This window comes from Neofelis nebulosa, chromosome 17, assembly GCF_028018385.1.
Source record: "Neofelis nebulosa isolate mNeoNeb1 chromosome 17, mNeoNeb1.pri, whole genome shotgun sequence".
Classification (NCBI taxonomy): Eukaryota; Metazoa; Chordata; class Mammalia; order Carnivora; family Felidae; genus Neofelis; species Neofelis nebulosa.
The window spans coordinates 15821701-15849236 of record NC_080798.1 but is presented as its reverse complement, the minus strand read 5'-3'; the positions used below and the strand labels follow the sequence as shown (position 1 = coordinate 15849236).

Here is a 27536-nt window from a genome sequence, read left to right as displayed (position 1 = left end):
TTTAACAAGCTCTTCCAGCAAGTCTAATGCACACTAAAGTTTCAAAATCATAGATTTAGGGTAAAGTCAGCTTTGCAGTTCATCAAAAAGTCATGGTCTGAGTCCTTAACTGTTAGGCATCAGAATACAAATGAAAATTGAAAATCTACTGAATTTATCTGCCAGGCACTCTCCAATGTTATCTTCCAGACTGCCCACAACTCCATGAGATGGTTGCTTGCGTCCGTGTTTTGTAGAGGAGGAGGGTGTTAAGCCGCAGTCGGATTCATTCCCACAAGGAAATCAAACGTGTTTTTAGGAGAATTTTTTACACAAAAGCCCGATTGCGCAGAGGACGAGTAAGGGCTACCAGAACAACCAGCGGGAGCTCCCTGAGGACCTACCTATCACAAACTCTTGTCTCTAGCACCCTCAGCCCCCAGGCCTCGTGCAACAGGGTATTGAGCCCAGCTCTCACCGCGCCACCAAGTCGCAGGCGCCGGTTGGGACAAGCGTTACCGTGGAGACAGGCGCGTGGGGCCGGCAGGTCTCGGGAAAGGCGGAAGTAGGTTGTGGAAGTGTGGGCGGCCATTTTGAAACCGGGCAGGAGGGGCGGGACTGGAGCGGCCAAGTGACGGTTGACCGGTTTTAACTAAGTGACTGGTACCGCGGGGCGGGGAGAAGAGGGAGGTGCCTGGGGCCACCCCAGGGAGGGATGCGGGGGGCGGGGGGCGGAGAGAAGGGGAGGGAGGGGGGAGGCGAGAAGGGGAGAGGCAAAGCAAGGGGAGGGGAGTCCAGGGACCGAGCATCGGAGGGGAGGGGAGGGGCGGAGAAAGGGCGGGGCGACGAGCAGGGAAAGGCTAAGCCCAGAAGCGGAGAGATGAGTAGGGGCGAAGCTGCAAGAGGCGGGGCGTAGAGCCGGTCGCTGTCCAGGGCATGGAAAAGTGTCGTGAAAAGAGAGAGTGGGGTGAAAAGGTGTCGCGTCTCGGGGGGAAGGTGAGGATAGAGAAAGTGCTGACCGACAAGGTAGCGCCGGAGTGGAAGGAGAAAAAGGCGCAGGGCGAGGAGAAGGCGCGGGGCGAAGGGAAGGCCAGTGGCGAGCAGAGATCCCAAGGCAAAGAGAGGGTCTCTAAGGGGGATGGGCGTGGTTTTAAGAGGGGGCGGGGCGAGGGGCAGGCTCGAGAAGAACAGCTCTCCCAGGACCAGGGGAAAGGGCGGGTCGATAAGGAACGGGTCGAAGAGCTAGGATGGGTCGAGGAACAGGGGCGGGACAAGGCGGGGAAGCAGAGGGAGGAGCAAACTCCAGGAGAGAAAAAGGGGCGGGGACAGGGAAAGGGGCGGGGCGTGGGGAAGGTCTGGGCCGAGGATCCGGAGAAGGGAGAGGCTAGATACAGGACTCGGTACCAGGGTAGGGCCCGGGCCAGGAGAAAGGGGAGATGCGAAGAGATGTGGGGGGGCGGGGCAAAAAGTGGGGGCGAAACCAGGTGCAAGTGCAAGTGCAGGTGCACGACCAGAGGGAACAGCAGGACTGGAGAAAGTAGGTGGGGCACAGACAAAGTCAGAAACAGTAACCGAGACCCGGTGAAGAGTAGGGGCCAGATGCAGAGCAGAGGCGGAGCAAAGAACAACTACAGGGCGAGGTTAAGGGGTGAAGCGAGGAGGCGAGGCGAAACCAGGAGCAGGGGCGTGTCCAGGAGCAAGAGTAGAGGAGGCACCTGGACTAATAGTAGAGGTGGGATCCAGAATAGGAGCAGATACAGCACCTTGATCAGGGGCGAAGTCTGGAGTAGAAGCGGAGCAGGAAGCAAGTGCAGGGGCGGGGCCAGAAGTAAGAGCAGGGGCGGGGCCAGAAGCAGGAGCAGGGGAGGGGCCAGGAGCAAGAGCACGGGTGGGACCAGGAGAAAGAGCAGGGGTGGGGCCAGAAGTCTGAGCAGAGGTGGGGCCAGGAGCAAGCGCCAGGGGAAGCTCAGGAGCGTGGTAGCATCTCAGAAGACGGCTTTCCGGCGCAGTCTTGCTGGCGGGTGTTGACCCCCCCATTCTCCAGGTTCGAGCCACGTTGCGCGCTGCCCCGCGATGTACCCTGCTGGCCCTGCGTGGCCGAAACTCCGAGTCCTGCGGGCGCTGTGGACACTACTGGCGGTGCTATTGGCACCGTGGAGGCTGTGGGCGAAGGAGGATATCCAGGAGTGTATCTGGCACGTTGTTCTGATCAAGTTCGAGGCGGTAGGCGAGGAAGGCAGGAGCGACCGCTTTTTTGATCTAGAGCCCCTGGAGACGCTGGACAGTGTGTTCAGCCTGCTGGTGGATGCACCCACCGACCAGAACGAGGTGAGGGGACTGGGGTCAGGTGAATGGGAGAGGTCATGGATCCGCACCCCACTGGGCTCTGGACATTTGCCCAACCTCTTCTTGCAGAAATACCTGGGCTTCCCATACTACCTAAAGATCAACTACTCCTGCGGTGGAGAGGTGAGTGCAGCAGAGGTGAACTCATTCTGTGTGGGCTCAGTTTCCCCAATCTGTAACATTTTTATAGTGGTGGCACCACCAGACCCTGGGGACCCTAAGGATTCAAGAAGATTCCCAGTATCCCACCAGACACATAGTAAGTGCTCAAGTAAGCTTGGTTTTTTTGCCATTAAAAAAATCGAGATGTAACTCACATAAATTCAACAGTTAAAGTGTGCAATTTAGTAGTTTTTAGCATATTAACAAAGTTGTGCAACCATTACCATTATCTAATTCCAGAACACATTCATCACCCTAAAAAGAAACCCTGTACCCCTTTCCTCCAGCTTCTGGAGACCACTAATCTCCTTTCTGTTCCTATGAATTTACTTATTCTGGACATTAAATGTCAACGGAGTTGTACAATAGGTAGCCTTTTGTATCTGGCTTCTTTCACTCGCATGTTTTCAAGTCTCATCCATGCTGTAGCATATATCAGTATTTCCTTTCTATGGCTGAGTAATATTTCATTGTAAGGACGTGCTACGTTTTGTTTATCCATTAATCGATAGATATCTGAGTTATCTACCTTTTTGGCAATTATGAATAATGCTGTTATAAAGATGTGTGTACAAGTTTTTGTGTGGACATATGTTTTCAGTTCTCTTGCTGGGTCAAATGTTAACTGTTTCACTTCTGAGGAACTGCCTGATTGTTTTCCAAAGCCCCTGCACCATTTTACATTGCCATCAGCAACGTTTGAGGGTTCCAGTCTCTCTAAATCTTCACCAACACTTGTTCATCTTTTGGTTATAGCCAAAAGATGTGGGTGTGAGGGGGTATCTCATTGCGGTTTTGATTTGCATTTCCCTCATAACTACTGATGTTGAACATCTTTTCCTATGCTCACTGGCCACTTCTCTATCTTCTTTGGAGAAATATCTATTCAAATTCGGTGCCAACCTGGGTTATTTTTCTTTTTATTGTCGCATCGTAAACTTTCTCTATGTATTATGGATACTAGTTCCTTATCAGATGTATGATTTGTAAACATTTTGTCACATTGTGTGGGTTGCCTTTTTACTTTCTTGATGGTGTCCTTTAAAGAACAAAGGTTTTACGTTTATTGAGATAAAATTCACATACCATAAGATGGCACCAAAGTTTTTGACCTTGATAAAGTCCCATTTATCAGTATTTTCTTTTGTTGTTTGTGCTTTTGGTGCTGTCTAAGGCTATGCCTGGATCATGAAGATTTACTCATGTGTTCTAAGAGTCTTTTCATTTTAGCTCTTACATTTGAGTCTCTGACCCATTTTGAGTTACTTTTTGTGTATGGTGTGAGGTAGGGGTCCAACTTTTGCATGAATATCCAGTTATCCCACTACCATATGTATAAATGAATTGTCTTGGCACCCTTGTCAGAAGTCACTTGACCGTAACTGTAAAAGTTTACTTCTGGGTATAATTCTGTTCCATTGCTCTGTATGCCTGTCCATATATCAGTATCACATAGTCTTGATTACTGTAGGTTTGTAGTAAGTTTTCAGATCAGGAGGTTTGAGTCCTCCAACTTTGTTGTTCTTTTCCAAGATTGTTTTGGCCCAAGTAAGCTTTTTGTGGACAGTGGAGGGTTGTGGCCTAGAAGCGAAGTTTTGGTGGCAGCAGGCCGGGGTTTGAATCTGCCATTGACCTTAACATTTCCTTGGAGGAAGTGTAGCATGATAGTTAATACTGTGGGCTCCAGAGCTGGGCTGCCCGTATTCAAATCCCAGCTCTGCGACCTAATAACTGTGTGATCTCTGGCAAATTCCTTACTTCTCTGTACCAAAGTTCCCTCGTCCTTAACAAGGATGCAATAATGATCATACCCACTCGACAAAATGATTAAATATGTGACAGCCACTGAGCGCAGTGCCTGGTTCATAGAAAGGGCTCCGTGAATGCTAGCAACAAGTTTGTAGAGTGTGACCCTGGGCAGACAGTTTTACTCCACGAATCTTCTCTCCTTATCTGTAAAAATGTGATAATAATACTTTTCTCTGGCCATTCAACACCTTCAATGAGTCAGATTCTTTTTTTTTTTTTTTTTAAACAACATGGGGGATATAATGATTAACAACATGGCTAGATTTTTCTTATGGATTCCGGCTACCAGGGAAGCGATCGGCAAATAAATACATAAGATAATTTCTGGAGAGTCATCAGGGTGAAGAAAATAAAATGTCCTATGTTAGAAAGGAGGGTGTTACAGGGTGGTTGGAGAAGGTCTCTGAAGAGGCTTGAACAGAGACCTGAGTGATGAAAAAGACGACCATGCGGAGACTTGGGGGAAAGATCCCAGGTCAGGGGAATGGCTAGTGCGATGGCCCCGAAGAAGGACAGAGGCTGCTGTGTGTGAGGAGTCATGAGTGAGATGGAGCCCGTGAGGAGGTTCTGAGCAAAGGAGGGCCCGATGGGGGACTCCAGCGTTCCCAGGCTCCCTCCTGCTATGTGGGGGTGGGTGGGCAGGGCAGGGGCAGGGAGACAGTGAGGAGGCTGACTCAGGGTCTAGGCAGGAGTTGAGGGTGGACAGGACCTGGGTCACTGCCGACAGGAGATCCCTGCCTCACCAGCACCTGCTACCCTGTGGTTGAAAAACTCAGAGATAGGGCCGGGACAGGTACCGTTGGCAGGGTTGACAGGGCCCTGGCCGAGGCATTCCTCGGGATAAAGGGCTGTGCAAAGGCGGCTGGACCCATTAAGTCTCTCTCCCTGGTCTCATAGGCCACCCCCCCCCCCCCCCCCCCCGCTCACAGCGTCTTGAATGCACCTTTTTCTTGGGGCTGCCTCCAAGCCTTTGTTCATGCTGTTCCACACACCTGGCACACCCTTCTCCTTCTGTCCTTTCTTCTGCACCCTAAGCCCTGACTGCCTTTCTCCACCCAGCAAGGGTCCTGGCATTTCCAAGAGCTGGCCCTGACTGTCTCCTTCCCCTCCTCCCCCGTTCCTTTCTGTGTAACTGCCCCGTCCCCCCTCACCCACAGGCCCCGGCCGCCAAACCTGGCTATCCTCTGACTGGTGGGGATGGCAGACTCAGATTTCTACCTGGGGCTGAAGCCTCAAGGGTGGGACTGGGACCCCTGGAGTGAGGGAGGCTCATTCCCACTTTCTCATTTGTGCACATCCCGTGCCGCCATTCTGAGTGTTTCCTGCATCCATGTCCTGTCTGAGGATGATGGCCCTGGCCTCACCTCCTCCAGGAACACCTACTGACTCCCTTCACAGCCCCTGGCCCCTCTGCCTGTCTCCTAGCCTGGTCTGTCACCTCCCCAGCACACGGCCTACACCTTGTTCTCCGACCTTCCCATGGTGGAGACTGTTCTCCCACCCAGTCCCAGAAGATGGGCTGCTAAAGGTGGGCTCAAGGCAGGGGTACCCAGAACCTCTCTTAAAGAACATTTTTGGGTCACCTTGCCCTCAGTCCTCCGAGGCCCAGGTCCGCAAAGGCCACCTGACAGGGCTGAAGCCCTTGGTGCTGGTGACCTTCCAGTCCCCAGTCAACTTCCATCGCTGGAAGATAGAGCAGCTACAGATCCAGATGGAGGCAGCCCCCTTCCGCAGCAAAGGTGAGCCTGGAGGGCACCCGGCGGGGCCGTGGCCTGGCAAGGGTGTGGGGAGCTTGCTGGGGGCCTCAGCGGGAGGCTGATGTCATCAGAGGGGCCTGTGGCCTGGCGGGAGCATGGAGGTTTTAGGGGGCCGCGGTGGGGTCTGTGACCTGGAGCAGGGACACGAGGAGTTACAGGGAGATCCCAGTGGTCCGCGGCCTTGGTGGGGGGCCACTGGGAGGCCCGGCAGCCTCAGTGCCCACTTCCTACCAGCAGAGCGGTGCAACGCAGAGGAAGTGTGTGCCATGAGCTGGTACACGCCCATGCCCATCAAGAACGGCAGTGTGGTCATGTACGTGGATGTCCGCAGCAATGGCCTGGGGCCCTTCATTCAAAATAAAAGGTGCCCTTTCCCAGGTCCAGGGCAGCGGGTAGACTCTGGGAGGGTCCTCCTAATCTCCAGATCCCCGAAGAAGCCAGGAGGAGACCAAAGGGAGGGAGTAGGGTAGGGAGGTGGTTGTGAGCTATGACAGGAGCCCCTGAAACTGGAACCCTCCCCTGTGCCCTGCCCCACCCCTGCTGCCAGGTTTCATGTGAACATCAACGGCTTCTTGCAGAAACAGCAAGATAACACGCTCCAATTCACTGTGGGAAACGAGGTGAGGGGCCCAGGTGGTAGAGAAACGTGGTAGAAAACGTGGGTTAAAGACAGCAGGCTGGGGCCCCAATTACTTCCCACACAAGCGGGAGACCCCACTTACAGAGTGCTCACTCTATGCCCGGCCCCCGGTGGAGTGCTCCACTGAATACGCAATCACCTTCGGTCTTCGCAATGACTCCGGGAGGGAAGGTACTCTCACAAACCCATTTTCGAGAGGAGAAAACTGAGGCCCCAAAGGGATGGAGCCATTTGCCCACAGTCTGTCAGCACATGGAAGGAGACTTGAAACTGTGTCTGCCTGTCTCCTGCACCCATAGTCTTTTTATTTTTATTTTTTTAACGTTTATTTTTGAGAGTGACAGAGTGTGAATGGGGGGGGGGGGAGCAGAGAGAGAGGGAGACACAGAATCTGAAGGAGGCTCCAGGCTCTGAGCTTTCAGCAGCGAGTTGGATGCGCGGCTTGAACTCACACGCTGAGAGATCATGACCTGAGCAGAAGTCTGACACTTAACCAACTGAACTACCCAGGCGCCCCTCCTGCATCCATAGTCTTGATCATGGTGCATTCATTCATTCATTCATTCAGCAGTTCATTCGGTGAACACACAGACCCAGATGGAGCTGAAATTCTAGGGGGAGAGACAGACACCATATAGTAAACACGAAATCAAGTAAATTCCAGAGTAGATGAGAAGGTCGTAAGTGCTCTGGAGAGCGTTCAGAGGCAAGGGGATTATGTCTGTGCAGGAAAGGATCGCACGGTTAATGGAATGGTCAAGAAAGGCACAACTGAGAAGGTGGACATTTGAGTAAAGTCTCGGAGGAAGAGAGGAAGGAAGCACGTAGATAGTTGGGGGAGAGCATTTCATATACGGGGAACAGCCAGGGCAAAGGCTCAGAGGTGAGCATGTGCCCGGTGAGCCTGTGAAGCAGTGAGGAGGCCCACGTGGCTGGGAGAGAGCGAGCCAGGGGGAGAGCGGTGGTGGATGGCGTCAGGGAGGTGACAGGGACAAATCATGTGGGGCCTCATGGGTCAGGTGAGGACTTTGGCTTTTACCCTAAATGAGATGGAGCCATGGAGGGTAGGGGGAGTGTTGAGCAGCCCTCCCGCCCCCCTCCCCCCTCCCCCGGCAGATCTTCAATCTGATACCCCGGTACTTCATCAATGTCCCGTCGAGGCCCCTGTGGCACACCGTGAACCAGACACCTGTGCTCATCCTGGGTGGCATTCCCGATGAGAAGTCCGTCCTGCTGACTGACACCAGCTTCACGGACTTCTTTCTCGTGGAGGTGAGTGGTGCAGGGAAGGCGCTGGGCTGGGGCTTCTTGAAGGGTGCTGGGCCTCAGCCCTTCAAGAGTGGGCCCCGGAGCTGTGGAAAGAGTCCCTGAAGCCATAGCAGCTCCCACGAGAGGCAGAGAGCATGAAAGGAAGACACAAGCCTCTGCAGCCAGACCCTCTGGCTCCAGATCCTGGCTCGGCTCCCCGCTGGCTGTGTGACCCTGGGCCAAGTGACCTCACGTACCCAAGCTTTGGATTCCCCCTCTGCAAAATGCAAACGGTATTTCTGTTTTGTCTCATGGGATCACTGTAAGGATGGTTCACGTCAGTCGGACACAGAACGAGTACTTTGCCAAAACCGAACAACAATGCCATTGTAATACCCAACAAAATCAGCTATAACCCTTTCATACCTTCTAGCAGGGTCTTACTTAGTCCGTTCTCGCCAGCTACCTAAAAATATCTCAAAGTTTTTATCCAAATCTAGTTGACACACAATGTCACGTTAGTTTCAGATGTACAGCATAGCGACTCGACGTGTTTCTACATGTGCTGTGCTCACCGCAAGGGTACCCGCCGTCTGTCCCCACCCGACACTCTTCGGGTATCATTGGTTGACTATGTTCCCTATGCTGTTCCTTTCATTCCTGTGACGTAGTCATGCCCTAACTGGAAGCCTGTGTCTCCTCCTCCCCTTCTCCCCACCCCTCTCCCCTCTGGCAACCACCGATTTGTTCTCGGTGTTTACAGGTATCATTCTGCTTTTTGTTCGTCTGTTTTATTTTTGAGATTCCACATGTAAGTGAAATCGTAGGGTGTTTGTCTTTTTCTGTCTGACTTATTTCACTAGCATCATGCCCTCTAGGTCCATCCATGTTGTCACAAGTGGCGAGGTCTCATCTTTTTATGGCTGCGTGAGATTTCACGCGCATATGCGTGTGTGTGTGTGTGTGTGTGTGTGTGTACCACATCTTCCTTATCTGTTCATCTATGAATGGAGCCAGACTTCTTCCATACCTTGGCTATAGTAAATAATGCTACGATAAAACATAGGGTGCATATATATTTTTTTTTTTTTAATTTTTTTTTCAACGTTTTTTATTTATTTTTGGGACAGAGAGAGACAGAGCATGAACGGGGGAGGGGCAGAGAGAGAGGGAGACACAGAATCAGAAACAGGCTCCAGGCTCCGAGCCATCAGCCCAGAGCCTGACGCGGGGCTCGAACTCACGGACCGCGAGATCGTGACCTGGCTGAAGTCGGACGCTCAACCGACTGCGCCACCCAGGCGCCCCAGGGTGCATATATTTTTTCAAGTTAGTGGTTTCATTTTCTCTGGGTAAACAGTAGGGAAATTACTGGATCATAGGCTAGTCCTATTTTTCATTTTTGGGGGGACCTCCATACTGTCTTCCACAGTGGCCGCACCCTTGTGGTTTGGATTGGCATTTTCCCGACGGCGAGCGATGGTGAGCACCTTCTCATGTGACTGGCCGTTGTGTGTCGTCTAAAAACATCTTTTGAGAGTTGGTTTGTTGTTGGTTTGTTTGAAGCAAGTGTTTGAACCAACACACTGCATTTGGTTAAGGCTCTTGTACTCTTCTCGCCTGTACGCCTGCATCCTGCTCCACCCGCTTCCCCTCATCGACCGCCTTCTTTTCAAGCAGTGAAAGCACCAGGGCTTTCATCCTATGGGATCTGGCCGCTGGCTTCTTCATGGAGTGGATGCACTTGCTCCTCTGGCCCCTGTGTGGCTCAGGCTGCCGTAAATAACAACACCGCAGACCGTGAGGCTTAAACAAGAACTTATATTCTCACCGTTCCGGGGGCTTGGAAGTCCAAGATCAAGGTGCCAGGAGAGGCCTCTCCCCGGCTGGCAGCAAGTGCTTATATGGCCTTCTCTCTGTGCCCACGAGAGCAACGAGAGAGATCTCTGGTGTCTCTCCCTCTTCTCATGAGGAGACCAGTCCCAGAGGATTAGGAGCCCACCCTCGTGACCTCAGTGAACCTTAACTATCTCCTTCATGGCGGGGTTAGAAATTGGGAGTGGGGACACAGTTCGGTCCAGAACGCCCCCTATAGTTTTTTGCCCGGAAACTGGTGTGGGGCTCTAGAAGCGTGATGGATTTTAGTTCAGCCTTGGTGCTTTCCCACCGTTAGTGAGCATCGCCAGTGCTAGCGATTGGTCAGTGAGCTCAGATAGCGTCAGCCCGGACAGCCAGCCGTGTTCAAGGTAAAATAGGGCTGTTTCAGATGTGCCCCGAGCCAAGCATGCGATCTTTGGGATCCACATAGGTGCAACCCCGACTGTGACCTGGGGGACTGAGGTTGTTTTGCACCGTTGAGTGTGTTGTGCACTGCCAAACTCTGGGGAGAAACACAGAGTCCCAATTGGCTCTGTCCTGGGTCACCTGCTTTCCTTCCCCTTGTCAGGGAAGCTCGGCCACAAGGTACTACTTGACGGTGAGCAAGGAGGGAGCCCTGGGGGCAGGTGTCTGTGTCCTTCCCAGGCAGTTTTCAGAGCAGCTGTGTCCCCTGAAGGCAGGCCGTGGGGGGGGTGGGGGGAGCCGAGGCAGGCCTGCTCACCGCTGACTCTGACTCTGCTCCCCCACAGTTGAACATTGACAGTTGCTGGGTAGGCTCCTTCTACTGTCCTCAGGCCAGTTTCACTGCCACCATCTATGACGCCATAGCCACCGAGAGCACTCTCTTCATTCGGCAGAACCAGCTCGTCTACTACTTTACGGGCACCTATGTCACCCTCCACGAGAGCAACCAAGGCAGTGGTGAGGGGGTCCCTGGCATCTCAGGAAAGGGGTCCTGCCTGTGGGAGACCCAGGGAGGGCGCCTCAGGGAACCCACCCACTGGATGCCCCCAGGACTGGAATTGCGTGGGTGGGGAGGGGGGCGTTGGAAGGACTTTCCAAGGTCCTTAATGGTCACCACCCACCCTATATGGCTTTTTCCTACCCTCTATATGCTGGTGTGAGGCTTTCGTCTGGACCTGTGAGTGAGCAGAGGGTAGAGGGAGGTGTGAGAGGGAAAGAAGGGAGCAGAGAGAGAGAAAGAGAGAGAGACATGTGCGTGCACACACACTCACACACACACACACACACACAGAGTGTCAGAAAGGCAGAGAAAGAAATGCAAGAGAGATGCATAGCAAAAGAGAAGTTGGGGAGGTGCCTGGGTGGCTCAGTCAATTAAATGTCTCACTTCAGCTCAGGTCATTATCTCACGGTTCATGAGTTCGAGCCCCTCGTTGGGCTCTCTGCTGTCAGCACAGAGTCCACTTGAGGTCCTCTGTCTCCCTCTCTCTCTGCCCTTACCCCGCTTGTGCTCTCCCTTTGTCTCTCTCTCAAAATAAATAAGTAAACTTAAAAGGTTAAAAGAAATTTGGGGGATGGGAGAGAGGCCGGGAGGGTCAGAAAGGCAGAGAGAAAGTAGGATGGGCAATTGCAGAGGAAAAGCCTGAAGGAGACTGATCACGAGGAAAAAGAGAGAGACTTGATTCAGCCTTATCTTTTATTTATTTATTTTTAACGTTGATTTATTTTTGAGAGAGAGAAGAGAGACAGAGTGTGAGCGGGGGAAGGGCAGAGAGAGAGGGGGACACAGAATCCGAGCACAGCCTTATCTTTTAAATGATACCCAAACCCTTCTAGTTCTTCTCAGCTTTCCCCCCTATTGAGAGATGTCATTTTATAGGGTTACATAAACTCGTATTATAACCTGCATTTCATTAGTTAAGGCCCGTTCCCAACAGCTTCATTTTTCTCCCTCTCTCACTTAGGACATTGACAGTAGGACGAACCAAATTAAAATGGACTTAAGTCAAAGAAAGGGGTGCTGGGGCTCCTGGGTGGCTCAGTCCGTTATATGTCTGACTTGATCTCAGCTCAGGTCTTGATCTCACACTTGTGAGTTCAAGCCCTGCGTTGTGCTCCCTGGTGGGCCTGAAGCCTACTGAAAGGAAGAAAGAAAAAGAAAGAAAGAAAGAAAGAAAGAAAGAAAGAAAGAAAGAAAGAAAGAAAGAAAGAAAGAAAGAAAGAAAGAAAGAGAAAACTAAAGAAAGAAAGAGAGAGAGAGGGAGGGAGGGAGGGAGGGAAGAAGGGAGGAAGAAAGGGAGAGAGAGAGAAAAAGAAAGAAAGAAGGAAAGAAAGACAGTGAGAGAGAAAGGGAGGGAGGGAGGGAGGGAGAAAGGAAGGAAGGAAGGAAGGAAGGAAGGAAGGAAGGAAGGAAGGAAGGAAGGAAGGAAGGAAGGAAGAAGAGGGTGTTTTTGGCTTAGATAGGTGCACTGGATTTCAGGTACAATTGGATCTAGGTGCTCACTGTAGCTTAAACAGGCCCCTCCTTGTGATAGCCTTGGTGATTGCCCCCCTCCACCTAGCAACTGTGGCCTTCTATCCTTTCAGGGGCTCCAGGAAAGAGCATCTCTTTGTTAGTGGTTGCAAGCCAGGACTGTCTCTGATTTGTCCGGCATGGTCACATGCTCAGTTGAACCCACTGCTCTGGCCAGGGGAATACGAGGGCGGGGTTAGATTAATCTATACATCGTGGACAGAGTACGAGCAAGAGGGATTTACTCAAAGGTACTGGGCCCTATGCCAGGGGCCCCTCAGACACCGCACGGAATAGCCATTAAAGCCGTGGACATACGGATGAGGGTCAGGCCCCAGGTCTATAGACATGGGTCTGAGGTTCCGTGCTGGCCCCGCACAGGGAGCTGGGTTCGTGTGTTGGCCAACGAGTGCATCAAGAAGCTGTGCCCTGTACATGCCCATGGCAATGGCTCAGAGTACATCATGGCCCTCACCACTGGCAAGCGGGAAGGCTACGTCCACTTTGGGACCATCACAGGTAAGGGTTGGGGCCTCTGGCAGCCCAAGAGACCACTCCATACCCTGGCATCTGTGAGAATTCCAACGTCTAGCGCTCATCCCTCACCAGGCGCCCTCAGGAGGGGTCCCAGGCTGGAGGTTGTCCCTGTGAGTGGGAATGGGTTCATGCATTTACAGGGGTGGGACTTGGGTGTGTTACATATCTTTCATGACGTGTGTGGCTTCAAAGGACAGAAGCCCAAGCCAAAAATCGTCTAGGCATAAAGAATTTGCAGACTTAAACAAGCGAAAAGACTAGAGTCCAACTTCCGGCATGGCTAGGTCCAGGGGCTCCCAGGGTATGTCATCAGGATTCTATCTCTTGGCAAGGTAGCGTAGCACAGAGATTATAGCACAAGTCTGGGGAGAGATCGCTTGAACACACCCGACCCAAGTCACCTGTGGCTTTGGACAGGTGACTTAACCTCTCTTTTTGGTCTCATTTTCCTCATCTGCAAAATGGGGCTAAGGATTATATTGGCACCTGCCTCATTGGGTTGATGAAAGATTAAATAAGTTGGCATGTGTAAAGGTCTTAGAACAGTGTTAGGGACATGGTGGCTGCTCTAAAAGGGTTTATTATTATGAACCCTGAGATTTGGCCTCATTCTCAGGTAGCTACCCCTCTCCTGGGGGCTAAAGATGGTCCCAGGAGCTTGGGGCTCACACGTCCCCGTCCCCGCAGGTGGAGTCACCCCAAAAGAATGAAAGCAGCCTCTTCCATTAGCTCTAGCAGGAATCCAGGGTGCACTCTGATTGGCCCATTCTGGGTGTGTGCCCGGACCTGAGCCAGTGACTGTGGCCAGAGACAGACCTACTCTGGTAGGTCAGGTGTGAGCGAGGGACAGGTCAGGGTGAGACCCGCCCCCCTGAAATCCCAAGGACTAAAGGGGGCGGAGGCACCGGCACCAGGCCACCCTGGACGGTTGGAGACCTGGCGTGGTGGGATGCCAGATGGGCTGGGAAGGGCCTGAGCACCGCCCTGCCCTGCTCCGCAGATGGCCGCGTGTCCTTCGAGTTGCTGCCCCGGCAGCGGTCTGTGTGCGAAGGGTTACAAGGTACCTAGCTCCCAGAGACCTCTGCGGCAGGCGGGGGTGGGGATCAAGGGTGTGGCAGAGCAGGGAAGGGGGGGAGAGGTCCGTGTGAAGAACGGTGTCTTGGGAGGGGTGGGGAGTCACAGGGAGGGGGTGAGGGTTACGGAGACCAGGGAGGGGGCTGGTCCGGGGCTGCTCTGAGCCGGCCCCCTCCTACCCAGTTGTGAACTGCTCCATAATTTGGGCCGTGTTCATTGCTGGAGACTACAATCTACTGCTGCTCGTGCAGATGGAAGACCCCACCACCAGGAAGTATTTCCAGGTGGTCAGCTACGACCTGGGTAATTGGGATGCTGTTGGGGGGCTGAGTGGGAAGGGCCAGAAGCCCAGACTGTGAACCTCCTGCCGGTCTGTGGGGTCCGTGCTAAGGCAGACAGCGGGTCCAGGGTAAGGGGTAGTGGTGGAGCACAGACCCGGTGGGATGGAGAAACAGAGGAAACCAATGTGACTGGAACAGAGGGAGACTAGGGAGGGCGGGAGATTGGAGACGGGAGCAGAAGTCAAACCTGAAAGGGCCCAGTGGCTCACAATAAGGAGATGTAATTTTATTTTACCTGAACAGAGAATAGGGCTGCCATGTACAGTTGTGCAGGCTGCACACTGTACTCTCCAGCCAAGAAGTCAGAGGAGGCAAGTCCTGTGCCCTGACATATGCATTTAAAGAAAACTTAAGGGCTAACAGGCCCAGATGAGAAGCCACTGGAGGGCTTTTGGGAAGGGGTGGGAGGCTGGTGGCTTGCCCAGTTTCAGGTTTTGAAAGCTCAGAGCCTCAGGAGGTTTTGCCGTGTTCTCCCCGGTTGTAGTCAGTAATTACCTGGCCATCCTCTACACCATCCCGGAATTCATCCCTGACGGTAGGAGGGGAAGGCAGGGGGGTCTGAAAAGTGGATGAGGGCCGGGAGGGACCTGGATGGCCCTCCCCTCACTGCTGTGTCCACTCTGCCTCTCCCCCGGCCAGCTAGGGGCCTGGAGTTTCTGATGCTCCTAGGGACAGAGTCTCATACCACCTTCCTGATGGTACCCAAGGGCATGTTCTACAACCAGTATAGCAACCTGCTGTATATCTGGGGCAACTTCCTCCTGCAGAGGTACGAGGCCGGACGTATTCTGCCTTCTCAGCCCCATTAGGGCGGGGGTCCTTTCTGAAGCCATCAAGTTGTCAGAGCATGCCTAAATTCAGAAGTTACCAGGATTGGCATGGGGGAAACACGGGCTGCGGGGATGGTTAGGGCTAGGATGGGGAAGCTGATATTTTAAAGACCTGAGAGGCCTTTCTTAAATGAAACCTGATGTTAAGGACCCAAGCTGTGTGAAAGGCACTGTCTGGGGGAAAGGTTCGGACACGTTGCACCCCTCAGGAACTTAGGGGCTGTTGGCAAACCGCTGGATGGGTCAATTGCTCCTGTCTCCAGATGGGCGGGTCACCCAGAGGCTTGGGAGCAGGACCCGGAATCCCAGGCTTCCTTGCGTGTTCTCCTGAGGCTGGCAGAGAGCTGAGTAAACAGTTCTTGGGTCATGTTAGGCCTGGAGTTGGGGGAAGCAGATATCCTCCAGGGGCCTCGCCTGGGTGTCCCTCGTTCCCATCTCTGCCCCCGCAGCTATAACTATGAAAACTTCATCTACCTGGCGGACTTCCCCAAGGAGCAGTCCATTAAGTACCTGGTCAACTCGTTCCGTGGGGACATGGCTATTGTCACAGAGACTGAGGAGGTGGGGTACCCTGCTCCTCTCCCCAAACCCCAGCGGTCTCCCTTCTCCCTCTGTCAGGGGAAAAGTGTTCAGGGGAGGAAGTGTCCTCAGGGATCCCGCGGAAGGGCAGCTGAGGACCCTGGAACTCAAAGAGAAGTGGTGTTTTCTTCCAAAGTCTTTCAGCAGAGTTAAAGACTCAGAGTCCTGATCTGATTTCCACAGAGGGCCCTCTTTCTTTCCATCATGTGGTTCATTTCATAAATATTGAGTGCTCACTGTATGCCTGACCCAGCGCCAAGGATACAGTGGTGACTGGGTCAGCCATGGACTTGTCCTCAAGGGTCACAGGCCAACTGGGAAGACAGAGTGTTTCCCAGAAAGTAACGATTCAGAGGAGGCAGGGCTGCAGTGGGGAAGATAGTATCTCAGGACAGATGTTCAGAAAGGGGTGGGGCCCAGCTTCCAATTCAATGTGTGTGTGTGTGTGTGTGTGTGTGTGTGTGTGTGTACCAAGGAGGGCTTCAAAGAGGAGGCTGCGTGGAGGAGGGACATCCTTAAGGTTGGACGGACTCCTCCAGGCTGAGTCTCAGAAGGGGATGAGGTCTAGAGTCAAGTGTGTTGGGGGGGTGGGTATCAGTGCGGAGATGGGAAACTGAGGCCAAGGGGATGGTGGGTCCCTGGAGGGTGCAGAATGAGGAGAAAATAGGGCTTGCCCCTAGGAACCCTGGCCTGCAGGGGTGTATACATTAGGAACGCTTCAGTTTCAAGTCATAGCCACTCCAGCCAACGAAACGTTGGAGACAGTTATGGCGAGCGGGGGCTGGAAGCAGGGGTGGCTGGGTTGTGGGAAGTCGAGATGGCATTATAGAGAGAAGGTATGCGAGCTTACCTGGCCTCACCCCCAGAGAATGGGGCCACCACGCTGGGCGGAGAGGTGGGGCCAGAGGTCCCCGCGGCCCTCACACATACCCACCTGGCTGTCGCACCCCAGATCTGGTACCTCCTGGAAGGCAGCTACCGGATGTACAAGCTGTTCCCATCCAGGGGCTGGGAGGTGCACATCAACCTACAGGTGATGCACCAGTCCTCCGTCTACACCCCCAATGAGACCATGGTCACCCTCTTCTATGAAGACACCAAGCTGTACCAGGTGCCAGGTGGGGGGGGGGGTCCCGTGGGAACATGGGGGAGCCTCAGGGCAGCTGGCTGACACCAGCTTACCCGGCCCTGCCTTCCTGCCGCAGCTAGTGTATCTGATGAAAAACCAGCAGGGCCAGCTTGTCAAGAGACATGTGCCTGTGGAGCAGCTCTTGATGTACCAGCAGCTCAGTAATCACTACTTCTTTGAGCGGCAAGGGTGAGAAGATACTGGACCCCAGAGCTGGGTGCGGCCCACACAGAGCCCCTATTCCAGGAGAGAGAGGGAGCCACCCCCAGGGCTGTGACGGGGGAGCTTAGGGTCGCTGGAGGCTCCAAGGAGGGGCCTGACTGAGACTGAGGGCGGTGGGAGCATCAGGGAGAGCTTCAAGGAGGAAGAGGTACAGGAGCTGTGAGCTAGAGGGTGAGGAAGAGTTAGCCAGGGGACACGATGGAGAAGGGGTTCCAGGCAGGAGGAGCCACATGTGCAAAGGCCCTGAGGAGGAAAGGAGGTTGGGCGTTCAAGACTGAGAGATAGTACAGTGCAGAGTGCAGTGCTGGTGGCAGGGTGGACAAGGTGAGCCTGGTGGTCACAGGGAGGGTCCTGGGGAACCATGATGGGACTAAAAGGAGGGACTGCATGGCCAGATGCAACTGCATTCAATAATGATCTATCTGGTCACCTGAGAGGAGCCCGGGAGGCAGCTGGGAAAGGGGTCAGGGAGAAAGGAGGTGGAAGAAGGCTTGAGTTGGGAATGGGGAGGAGGTCTAGGAGAAGGTCCAGAACGCCCGCCTGAGGGACCCAGGGACGTCCCGGAGAATTTGTCCAGGGGCACCGGGGGCTGAGGCTGAGCAGGAGGGTCAGGGCTGGATTAGACCCGGATGGCAGCGCAGAGATGGGAGGCGGACCTGGGGCGGCTCGCGGAAAAGTCAGTCGTGCCCCCCGCCACCCAGGAGCCACCTGACGCTCTCCTTCACCAACTTCTGTCCGTTCTCGGTGATGCGCCTGCGGGACCTGCCCAACCCGCAAGTCTACTCGCGCCAGGAGCGTTACCAGGCGCGTCCGCCGCGCGTCGTGGAGCCCTCGGGCTTCCACAACGAGAACTCGCTCGCAGTCTACCAGGGGCTCGTCTATTACCTGCTCTGTCTGCACTCCGAGTACCACAAGGTGGACGCCTGGCGGGGGCCGGGTCTGGTCCGAGGCGGGGTGAGGAGGCTTAGAAAGCAAGGGCTGCGTGGCTCGAGAACGGCTGTGGAGGCCGGAACCGCCTGGGGGAGTCTGAGGCTAAGGGGGCAGGGGGAGCGGGCGAGCAGGGCCTCGGAGAAGTGGCTTTAGGAGTGTGGCTGCGGCGTTGGACGTAGGGCTCGGGGGCAGGCCAGGGACTGTGAGCTTCGGCTTTGGGTTAGCGGCCGGCATGCCGCCGGCCTGGGGCCGCCTCCGCTGCCCCCGCTCACGGTGCCCGTCGTCCCCGCAGCCGTACGCCGACCGGGTGCACGACTCCACCTGGAGCTGGTCGAACAAGAAACAGGACCAGGTGCGTGGAGAGGGCTGGGAGTCGGGGGTGGGGGCGGTGTCCGCCGTCGGGGTCCGATTTTGCCCCACATCCGGTCCACCAGGATTACTACTTCTATCTGGCGAGCAACTCGCAGAGCCCGGGGAACGTGTACATTGACATGGCCAGCTACGAGAAGATCTACGACCTCAAGGCCGACTACGAGCTGCCCGAGCGCATCTTCCTGGACAAGGGCACCAGCTACGTCTTCTCCGTCTTCCTGAGGGTCGGGGGGCAGTCGCTGGAGTTCACACCCGAGCGCGGTCTGTGGCGGAGGCCGGAGTGGAGCTCGAGGGGCGGGGTCTGCGAGCCCAGGGGCGGGGTCTGGGGGCGGGGTCTGGGGGCGGGGCGAGGCCCTAACCCCTCCCGGTGCTTGCAGTGCTCACCTCCGAAGAGCTGAAGAGCACAGTGGATCTGGGCGTGGTGCTGGCCGACCCGGGCTGCATAGAGGCGGTGGTGAAACAGAAGTTCCTCATTAACCGCAACTCGGTGCTTTTCCGGGTGAGACTACGCGGGGAGGGCGTGCCGGGGTGGGGGCGGAGCGACCGGCGCCGGGCACCTTTCGAACCGTCCCCGGGTCCTCAGGCAGGGTTGTTGACGCCTTCGTTTCTGCCCCCAACCCCAGGTTACGCTCAGTGATAAAAGGTCTTGCTTTGACCAGGGCCTTAGTGGACATCACCTCTTGGAGACCTCCATGTTGCTCAAGGTTCGGTCCAAGTCTGGAGGGGAGGGATACGGGAGGAGGGAAAAGACCGAGCCCGCGGAGCCCACCATCATCACCGGCTCTTACCCACAGGTGGCGGGCGCGGTCGGACATTGCTTCCAGAACACACACCAGGGACCCCGCATGCAAGTATTGGACTTTGGGAGTACTGGGCCCTGTGCTAGGAGGGAAGGGATTGGGATTGGGTCGAGACCCAACAGGACTGATTCTGAGTCTCCCCTGGGAAATCCCACTAATGCACTCATAATTTCTTCCTTTTCGTTCATTCACCCACCCACACATCCACTCACTCTTTTCATCCACTCATGTTTGCAGAAAGGGCTGCCTTTGTGGTTGTATAGATTGCACCCAGGCTTGTATTTTCCTTCTAATATTTTTCTGCAGGGGGCAATAAAGCATCTGCGACACAGGACTTTTGTTCCCAAATGGCACAAAGGAGTCATGTGAGCCACCTTGGCCCTTCTTTCACATGTGACTCTTCATTTCCCCACTCACATGTGCGTTCTTCACTCCATGGGGTCCTTAGTTCCTCACTTGCTCACACATGCAGTGTCCCTTTTGCACAGAGACAGACACTGAGGCTCAGAGATGTGCAAACATCTGCTCAGAGTAACCCAAGGAGCTAGTAAGTGGTAAAGGAGGGACCTCACCCAGATGCTTGTTCTCACCCACTTCCTTGCCCACTCACCAGCAGACAGACTCGCTGCTCCTCCCTCCTGGCTTGGTATATGGCCCAGAACAGTAAAATGGGGGCTGTAGGGGTGCCTGGGTGGCCCAGCCAGTTACGCATCCAACTCTTTTTTATTTTAATTTTTTTTAATGTTTATTATTTGAGAGAGAGAGAGACAGAGCATGGGCAGGGGAGGGGCAGAGAGAGAGGGAGACCCAGAATCTGAAGCAGGCTCCAGGCGCTGAGCTGCCAGCACAGAGCCCAACGTGGGGCTCGAACCCACAGACCGCGAGATCAGGACCTGAGCATCCAACTCTTGATTGCCGCTCAGGTCAGGACTCACAGTTTGTGAGTTTGAGCCCCACCTCAGGCTCCGTGCTGACGGCTCAGAGCTTACTTGGGATTCTCTCTCTCCTTCTCTCTCTGCCCCTGCCTTGCTCATGCTCTCTCTCTCTCAAAATAAAGAAATAAACTTTAAAAAATTTAATAATGAAAAAAAGGTTGTAATAGCCCCCAACTCCTTTGCAGGGAGGGAGGAGAGCAGGGAGGAGTGGCTGACCACAGCATCCAATAAGTGTTTCCTGATATCCTTAGTGATATGCATTATTTTCCTCTTTATCATAACCCCAGAAGGTCAAAGTTAAGGTCCTTATTTTTGACCCAACAGATTCCTTCTGGGAATCTAATCTGTAACATACTGTTACAGAAAAAGGTTGGAAACAACCTAAATGTCCACTAATAGGGAAGTGGTTAAATAAATCAGGGTGCATCCATGCAATGGAAAACTATGCAGCTGTAAAAAAAAAAAAGTTGGGGGGCAGGGGAACAAAGATCTCCATATACTGATATGGAGTAGTCTCCAAAACATATTTTATTCTTTTTTTATGTTTTATTTATTTTTGAGAGAGAGAGAGAGACAGCGAGCACAAGCAGGGGAGGGGCAGAGAGTGGGGGGACAGAGGATCCGAAGCGTTCTTTGCTAACAGCAATGTGCTGGATGCGGGGCTCGAACTCACACACCATGAGATCGTGACCTGAACTGAAGTCCGATGCTCAACCAACTGAGCCACCCAGCCACCCCAAAGTGTTTTTAGTCTTAAGAGAAAAAAGCAGGGTACAGAACAGTTTGTATAAACCATTAGCATGGAGGAGGTTAATTGAGAGCATATATTCACACTGGCTTTTATTTGCATGAAGAAAGTGGGAAAATAAATGAGAAAGTCCTTATAGTGGTTTGCTCCCCTGGGGATGGAGGAGAGGTAGGACAGTTGGGGAACAGGAGTGGAAGTGAAACTTTTCACTGTGTGTGTGTGTGTGTGTGTATCCATGTGACCATGTTACCCATCTAAAAATTAAAGTTTAAAGAAAACCTATCAGTACTTTTTTTTAACAGAATATTTATTATTTATTTTGAGAGAGAGAGAGAGAGAGGGAAGAGAGAGAATCCCAAGCAGGCTCTGCACTATCAGCATGGAGCCCAATGAGGGGCTCGAACTCATTAACCGTGAGGTCATGAGCTGAGCCAAAACCAAGAGTCAGCCGCTTTCAACCTACTGAGCCAGCCAGGCCTCCAGAGGGTGTGTATTTGGAAGTCTTGGAGCCTCTCCCTGGCTCCCAGTGCTGGGGAAAAAAATGGAGACTGAAGCTAATTGATGAACCGTGGCTCCCTGATCTGTAAATATGTTGGATGAAGGAAAGAACAAATTAATTTGCACATAATAGGTGCTCAATCGGGGCGCCTGGGTGGCTCAGTCAGTTAAGCATCCGACTTCATCCGACTTCGGGTCAGGTCATGATCTCAGGTCATGATCTCATGGCTCATGAGTTCGAGCCTCGCGTTGGGCTCTGTGCTGACGGCTCAGAGCCCGGAGCCTGCTTCGGATTCTGTGTCTCCCTCTCTCTCTGCCCCTCCCCCACTCGTGCTCTGTCTCTCTCTCAAAAATAAATAAACAAAAAAAAAAAATAGGTGCTCAATCAAATTTGGCTGAATGAATAAAGGCTGGGAGTTATCTCTCAGCAGGCCCCAGAGATGGGCCTCCCTCCATGGGGGAACAGGCTGGCCTCAAGGGGGTAGACTGGGAATAGATTTCACTTGGTGCACACAGAGCTTATGCATTCCTTCCGCTGGTGCTGGCTGAGTGCCCACCACATGCCAGCATTGTTTTAGGTGCTGGAATTAGAGCCGTGAACAAAACAGAATCCCGGCGTTGTGAAGCTCGTGTTCTGGCGAGGGAAAGTGTATTTGTTTCCTGGGGCTGCCGTAACAAATTACCACAAGTTGGAGTGCTTATTCTGTCCCAGTTCTGGAGGCCAGAAGTGTGAAATGAGGGTTGGTTTCCTCTGGAGGTTCCAAGGGAGTCTCTGTTTGCATGGCCTCTCTCCTAGCTTCTGGTGGCTGTTGGCAATCCTTGGCTTCTAGATACATCACTTCCCTCTCTGCCTCTGTCTTCACAAGGCATTTTCCTTGTGTGCCTGCATCCAAATTTCCTTCTTCTTCTTCTTCTCTTTTTTTTAACTTTTTGAAAAAGTTTATTCATTTCTTTTGAGAGAGAGAGAGAGAGCGTGTGTGTGTGTGTGTGTGTGTGTGTGTGTGTGCACGTGTGTGGGAGGGGCAAAAGTCGAGGGAGAGAGAGAACCCCCGAGCAGGTTCCCCACTGTCAGGGCAGAGTCCAACATGGAGCTCGAGCTCACGAACCGAGAGATCATGACTTGAGCTGAGATCAAGAGTTGGAGGCTTACCTGACTGAGCCACCCAGGCGCCCCTAAATTTCCCTCTTCTTATAAGGATGCTGATCTTTGGATTAGGGCCCAGCCTAATCTGATGTAACCTCATCTTAACTTGATTACACCTGTAAAGACCCGATCCCAAATTAGGCCACCCTGGCAAGCACCAGATCAGGAGTTCAACATATCTTTTTGGGACACACAGTTCAACCCACAGCAGAGAGCCAGACAATAAGGAAGAGAAACAAAAGATATTGTGTGCCAGAGGTGACGAATGGTTAGGGGGAAACAAGTGGGCAGGGAGCATGGGGGAGATTAGCATTTTGTGTGGTTTTTTTGTTTGGTTTGGTTTAAAAATTTTTTTTTAACGTTTATTTATTTTTGAGACAGAGAGAGACAGAGAATGAACGGGGGAGGGTCAGAGAGAGAGAGAGAGACACAGAATCTGAAACAGGCTCCAGGCTCTGAGCGGTCAGCACAGAGCCTGACGTGGGGCTTGAACTCACGGACCGCGAGATCATGACCTGAGCCGAAGTTGGCCGCTTAACCGACTGAGCCACCCAGGCGCCCCGGAGATTAGCATTTTGGACGTCTGGATGGTATAAGGGTGAGAGAGAGAGAGCGAGGTTTCTAGGACAAGATTTTAGCCTGAACATGGAGGGATGAGGTACCATTAACAAAGATGGGTTGTGGATAAACTGAATCTGAGATGCCCATTAGACCTCCCAGTGAGTGAGTGGCTGAGAGCGGTAAAATCTTGGGCCCAGGCCTAGCATGGGAAGTGCTGCTTCCTCTATGGCCGCCAACCCCTCTCCAGTCACTGTCAAGCCCAGGCCACAGTCTTTGGATGCCCATGTCCCTTTGGCGCTTGGATAGAACCCTTGGACCCTACCACCGAAATGGGCCAGAGGCTGTTCATTCTGAAGACAACGTCATAGGAATTCCCTGACCCCTGACCCCCATCCTGGGCTCCGCTTCCCTCTTATATCCCAGGCTCCTCCCCATTCTCTTTTATGAGAATTCAGGCCCAACCTGAGCCCGGTGCAGACCGCCTAGGGGTTGGCCGCTCCACAGGTATGGGTGTTAGTGGTTTTGCGTGTCTTTTGCTGGAGGCAGCAGGAACCAACCTGTCTCAGTTCCCATTCCGTCTCTACCATCACAGGCCTAGCTTTGGGTGAGGAATAAATGGCTTGACCTCTCTGTGCCTCACTTTTGCCATCTCTGAAACGGAGATATTAATACTCTACCATGCCAGGCTTGTTTTGAGGGTTAAATTTGAGTTCGAAGTGCTGGGAACATCAGCCGGTGCCTTGTACACAGTAAGAACTACATAAACTTTTGCAGTTATTAGAGTATTGTTTTAATAATAATAACGATCAAATGGCAATGATGAGGGTGAGCCTGGCAGGAAGTGGTCCTGCGGGGGGGGAAGGGTGTCCTCCCCGTCCAGCCCACCCCCCAACCGGTCCCCCCTCCCCAGGACCGTTCTGCTCCCACTTAGGGCAACTTGATGGTCCCAGTGCTTATCGGCTGCCCTCCGGGCAAGCGCCTGGCCTTCGACATCACCTACACCCTGCAGTACAATCGTCTGCAGAACAAACACTACTTTGACTGCGTGAGGGTGGACCCCGAGATGCCCTGCTTCCTCTTTCGTGATGGTGCGTGTCCAGTCCCCTCGCCTCATTTGTTCACTGTCCTCTGTCCCCAGCACTCGGCCGCCTTCCCTCACTGCTTGCTCACCTCCTCACTCCTCCTCCGCTCCTCCCCTTGGTCCTCTCCTCTCTCCTTCCTCCCCTCCATCCTGCACTTCTCCGGCCAAAAGCTAATTTCTTCGCCTCCTGGTCTCCCTCCGACCCCACAGTCTTCTACCCTTTCTTCTTGATCCAAGACTTGGTGACGGGAGATTCGGGCAGTTTTCAGGGCAGGTAAAGACATAGCCAAGCCAGCGACTGACGGGCGTTGGGGGGGGGGGGTGTAGGAGTGGGTAGGGGGACAGAGTGCGGGCTGGATGGTAGAGGTGACGCAGGACTCCGGACACCGAAGCCAGTCCCCGCACCTCTTGACCTGGCAGCTATGTGCTGAAGGTGGTAGGCGGCGGGCCCACCCTGGACACCATCAGGGAATACAGCGAGGAGGAGATTTACCGCTTCAACAGCCCCTTGGACAAGTAATTCCTGTGGGCCCGGGCCCATAACCGCCCTCCTCCTGCAGACCTCTCTTGCTTCCCAGCCACAGACCTCACCCTTGCTGCAAGCACCACCTACCTCGGTGTCTGGGGCCCTGCCCCAGGAGCAGGCTCCTATGCTTGCCCCGCCCACCCCACTTCGTGAGGCCCCGCCCCCCTGAGGCTCCCCCTACCCCTTCCCTCCACCGCTTACAGAGCCAGCCTCTCTCTGCACCTGCGGGGAGCCGGGCTCCCCTCTCCCCGCCCCCCTCCCCAACTAAGGTTACACGGTCCTGCACAGGACTCACAGCCTCATCTGGACCACCAAGAACACAACGACCACCAAGGACTCGGCCTTTAACATCATGTCCCATCAGAGCTTGGGCATCGAGTGAGTCCACGGCCTGGCTGCTGGTCCCTTTATCCCCCACCTGCCCAGAATCTGCCTGGGCTATGCATCCCTTCTGCCTCTGGGAGATCTTTTGAGCCTCAAGGCCGGCTGACCGTCTTCGTGTTCCTCAAATGGGGTTGACTGTCTGCAGTGCTGGGCCCTCTTACTCTTTCTTCAGGCCTTAGTTCAGATGTCCCTTCATGGGAGGCGGGAGGCTTTTCTGACCATTCTGAATGGGGTATTGGCTCCCACGTCCTCCTGTATTTCCCCCTTCTCACCCTCACGTCTCTGCTTGTGCCTGCCCCGTCTGAACCTGACCCCTCTCGGCTGTCACTGTCTCTGGTGTGGTCTGTCTCCCTCATAGGTCCAGGTCCTGATAAGACTAAACAGTATTTGTTGAATGAGACAATGAGCAAATTCATTCATTCAGTCATGGTAGGCATTTATTGGGATTTGAATGGCGGTCATGATGAATGAAGAAAACAATGAAGGAACAGATTAGTATATAGGGACTCAAAAACGATTTTTGATTCAGTGAAAGGAAGAAAATGGTGCCATGAGCAAATGAGGGAAGCGAATGAATGAGTGGAGCAACAACTTTCCCCTAGTCAGTATTCAACTTGCATTTATCGAATAAATGAATAAAGGAAAGAATAAATGAATGGAGATGTGACTTTGTGCCCAGTAGGCACTCGAGGTATATTTGTGGGATGAAGGAACGAGAGCAGCAAGGAATAAACGAGGACTTGGCACATGATAGATACGCAACCCATACACTAATGGAGGAATCACAGATGGAGACGTTAAGACAGGAGGAAATGAGTGAGTCAACAGCCTGTCACGTGGTAGGCACGGAGTCAGTCTTATTGGATGAACGAATGAAGGAGTGAATCAAGGAAGAAGGAATGAGGTCGCACCTCTCTAGTGCTCAGCCAGAGTTTGTGGGCTGGAGGGAGAAATCAGAGGTTGGCGTGTGCCAAGCATGACTTGTGTCGCATGTTGCCTGAACTCGGGTCCCCAGGTGGCTGTGTCTGGAGAACTCCCCATGCTATGACACCGTTCCCCATACGATCTTCGCCCCCGAGTTCTTCTTCAAGGTGCTGGTGAGCAACAGGTGAGCCAGGCATGTGTCCCAGGGAGACTTGGGGGCTTCCTATGGGGTGCCCGACTCCTCCCCCAGGCCTGAGCCCCATACCCCCTCAGAGGCGTGGACAAGAGCACATACTGTGACTACCAGCTCATCTTACTGCTGCACATCCACGGCCTGCCACTCAGTGCCAAGCGGGCCTTCTTCATCCTCATGGTGAGTGGCTGCGAGGAGCTGCCCCGCTGGGGGAATGGGGCTCTGAGGCCGCCCAGCCAAGCCTGTCGTGCGGCGTCTGCAGGTGTCATCCAGCGTGTTCGTCGGTCTGGTGACCCTCTACATCATCTTCTGCCTCCTGTTGCCTGTTATGGTGAAGGCCTGGAACAGCCTCCGCTGGAAGATCAACAACATCATCATGTCAGAGTCCTACTACACCTACACTTCTAGAAATTGCAGCGGGACACCTGAGACCAGATCCACGGTCAGCTCCAGAGTCGGCTCCAGTGCCAGTTCCAAAGTGGCAGAGGCGAACCAGCGTGCACCTGAGCAAACCTGGAAGAAGAAGCCGTTGGTCACCTGAGCCGCTTGCCTGCCCCCATCTCCACCCGTGCTCTTCCCTCACTTCCTGGGCCACCTTGGAAATGTGTCTATCACCCATCCCAGGCCCTTGTTTGTTTTGCGTCAATTTTCACTTCTTCAGACCTAAATCCTCGTTTCGGGATTAGCCGTGGGCTTGTAAGGACTCACGTTCAGTTAGTTTGTACCACACAGCCATATAGGTCATTAAAGTCAAAATCCTCCTGGGCCACCTGGTAAATGGCGGCTTCTGTGTGTGCCTGTCGACTCCGCCCCTCCTCGGGAGCCCCGCAACCTCCCTACCCTCCAGCAAGGTCTTCCGTGACCCAGGCATGTTGCCATGGCTCGCATATGTTCTGATTGTTCAGTGCCCAGGTTTAGTGCCGGTCATCTAATCTTTTGAATTCCAATCTCTGTTTAGTGTCTAGCTTAAGGAGGGCACTCTGGAGAGGTTAGGATTTTTGATTTAGTTGCAAGTAGCAAAAATTTCACTCAGATGGCCTACATAGAAATGGTAATTTATGGGTTTTAATAATATAGGTTTCAGGTCAGTTTGATGTCAGTTCAATGTCTATTGGACGCTGGTTCCATTTCTCTGTAGCTTTCCCTGACCTTCCCTTCTCTGAGTATGGTCTCTAACCTCAGGCTCGCCCCCCTCACAGTCTGAGGCTGCACATCCGCATATTTTATTGTCCAGAGGAAGAAGGGGGTGGAGCCCATCATTCCTAGGCAAGTCCCAGTCAGTCACTCAGATTGGATGGGGGTGGGTCCTGAGCTTACCACTTTACTACTCACGCTGCCAGAGGTTTAAGCCAATTGGAGCCCACCCCTGGAGCTGAGAGCAGTCCCACCCTAACCTCTTGATTAAGTGTGAGGAAGGACAGTCCTTGTAAGGA

The 27536-nt window shown here is 53.5% G+C and overlaps 1 protein-coding gene across 6 annotated transcripts; it reads left to right on the top strand.

Moving 5' to 3' along the window:
- Window positions 1–19: 19 nt before the first annotated feature.
- On the top strand, window positions 20–26881 carry CATSPERG (cation channel sperm associated auxiliary subunit gamma). Of its 6 annotated transcripts, none has more exons than XM_058708741.1 (29): window positions 20–642; window positions 2024–2307; window positions 2395–2448; window positions 5891–6035; window positions 6291–6417; window positions 6601–6673; window positions 7810–7965; window positions 10569–10740; window positions 12677–12814; window positions 13833–13892; window positions 14090–14209; window positions 14732–14782; window positions 14887–15016; window positions 15527–15638; window positions 16609–16767; window positions 16862–16974; window positions 17709–17961; window positions 18230–18289; window positions 18372–18570; window positions 18687–18808; window positions 18933–19013; window positions 19104–19160; window positions 23927–24083; window positions 24287–24350; window positions 24497–24592; window positions 24891–24980; window positions 26002–26094; window positions 26184–26283; window positions 26366–26881. In XM_058708741.1, the coding sequence occupies exons 2-29, from the start codon at window positions 2053–2055 to the stop codon at window positions 26642–26644; spliced, it is 3516 nt and encodes a 1171-aa protein (XP_058564724.1). In that variant the 5' UTR covers window positions 20–642; window positions 2024–2052; the 3' UTR covers window positions 26645–26881. The 6 variants fall into 6 exon arrangements, with proteins under 6 accessions (XP_058564724.1, XP_058564723.1, XP_058564722.1 ...); XM_058708740.1 differs by lacking the exon at window positions 20–642 and adding an exon at window positions 1425–1516 and having other exon boundaries at window positions 17709–17922; XM_058708739.1 differs by lacking the exon at window positions 20–642 and adding an exon at window positions 1425–1516.
- Window positions 26882–27536: the final 655 nt, after the last annotated feature.

Coding starts and splice junctions, on each gene's coding strand:
- CATSPERG (XM_058708739.1), top strand. CDS start 1,426: ATGTGGGGGGGCGGGGCAAAAAGTGGGGGCGAAACCAGGTGCAAGTGC. Junction 18,571..18,686: donor GGAGTTCACACCCGAGCGCG/GTCTGTGGCGGA, acceptor CGGTGCTTGCAG/TGCTCACCTCCGAAGAGCTG. Junction 19,161..23,926: donor ACCAGGGACCCCGCATGCAA/GTATTGGACTTT, acceptor GCTCCCACTTAG/GGCAACTTGATGGTCCCAGT.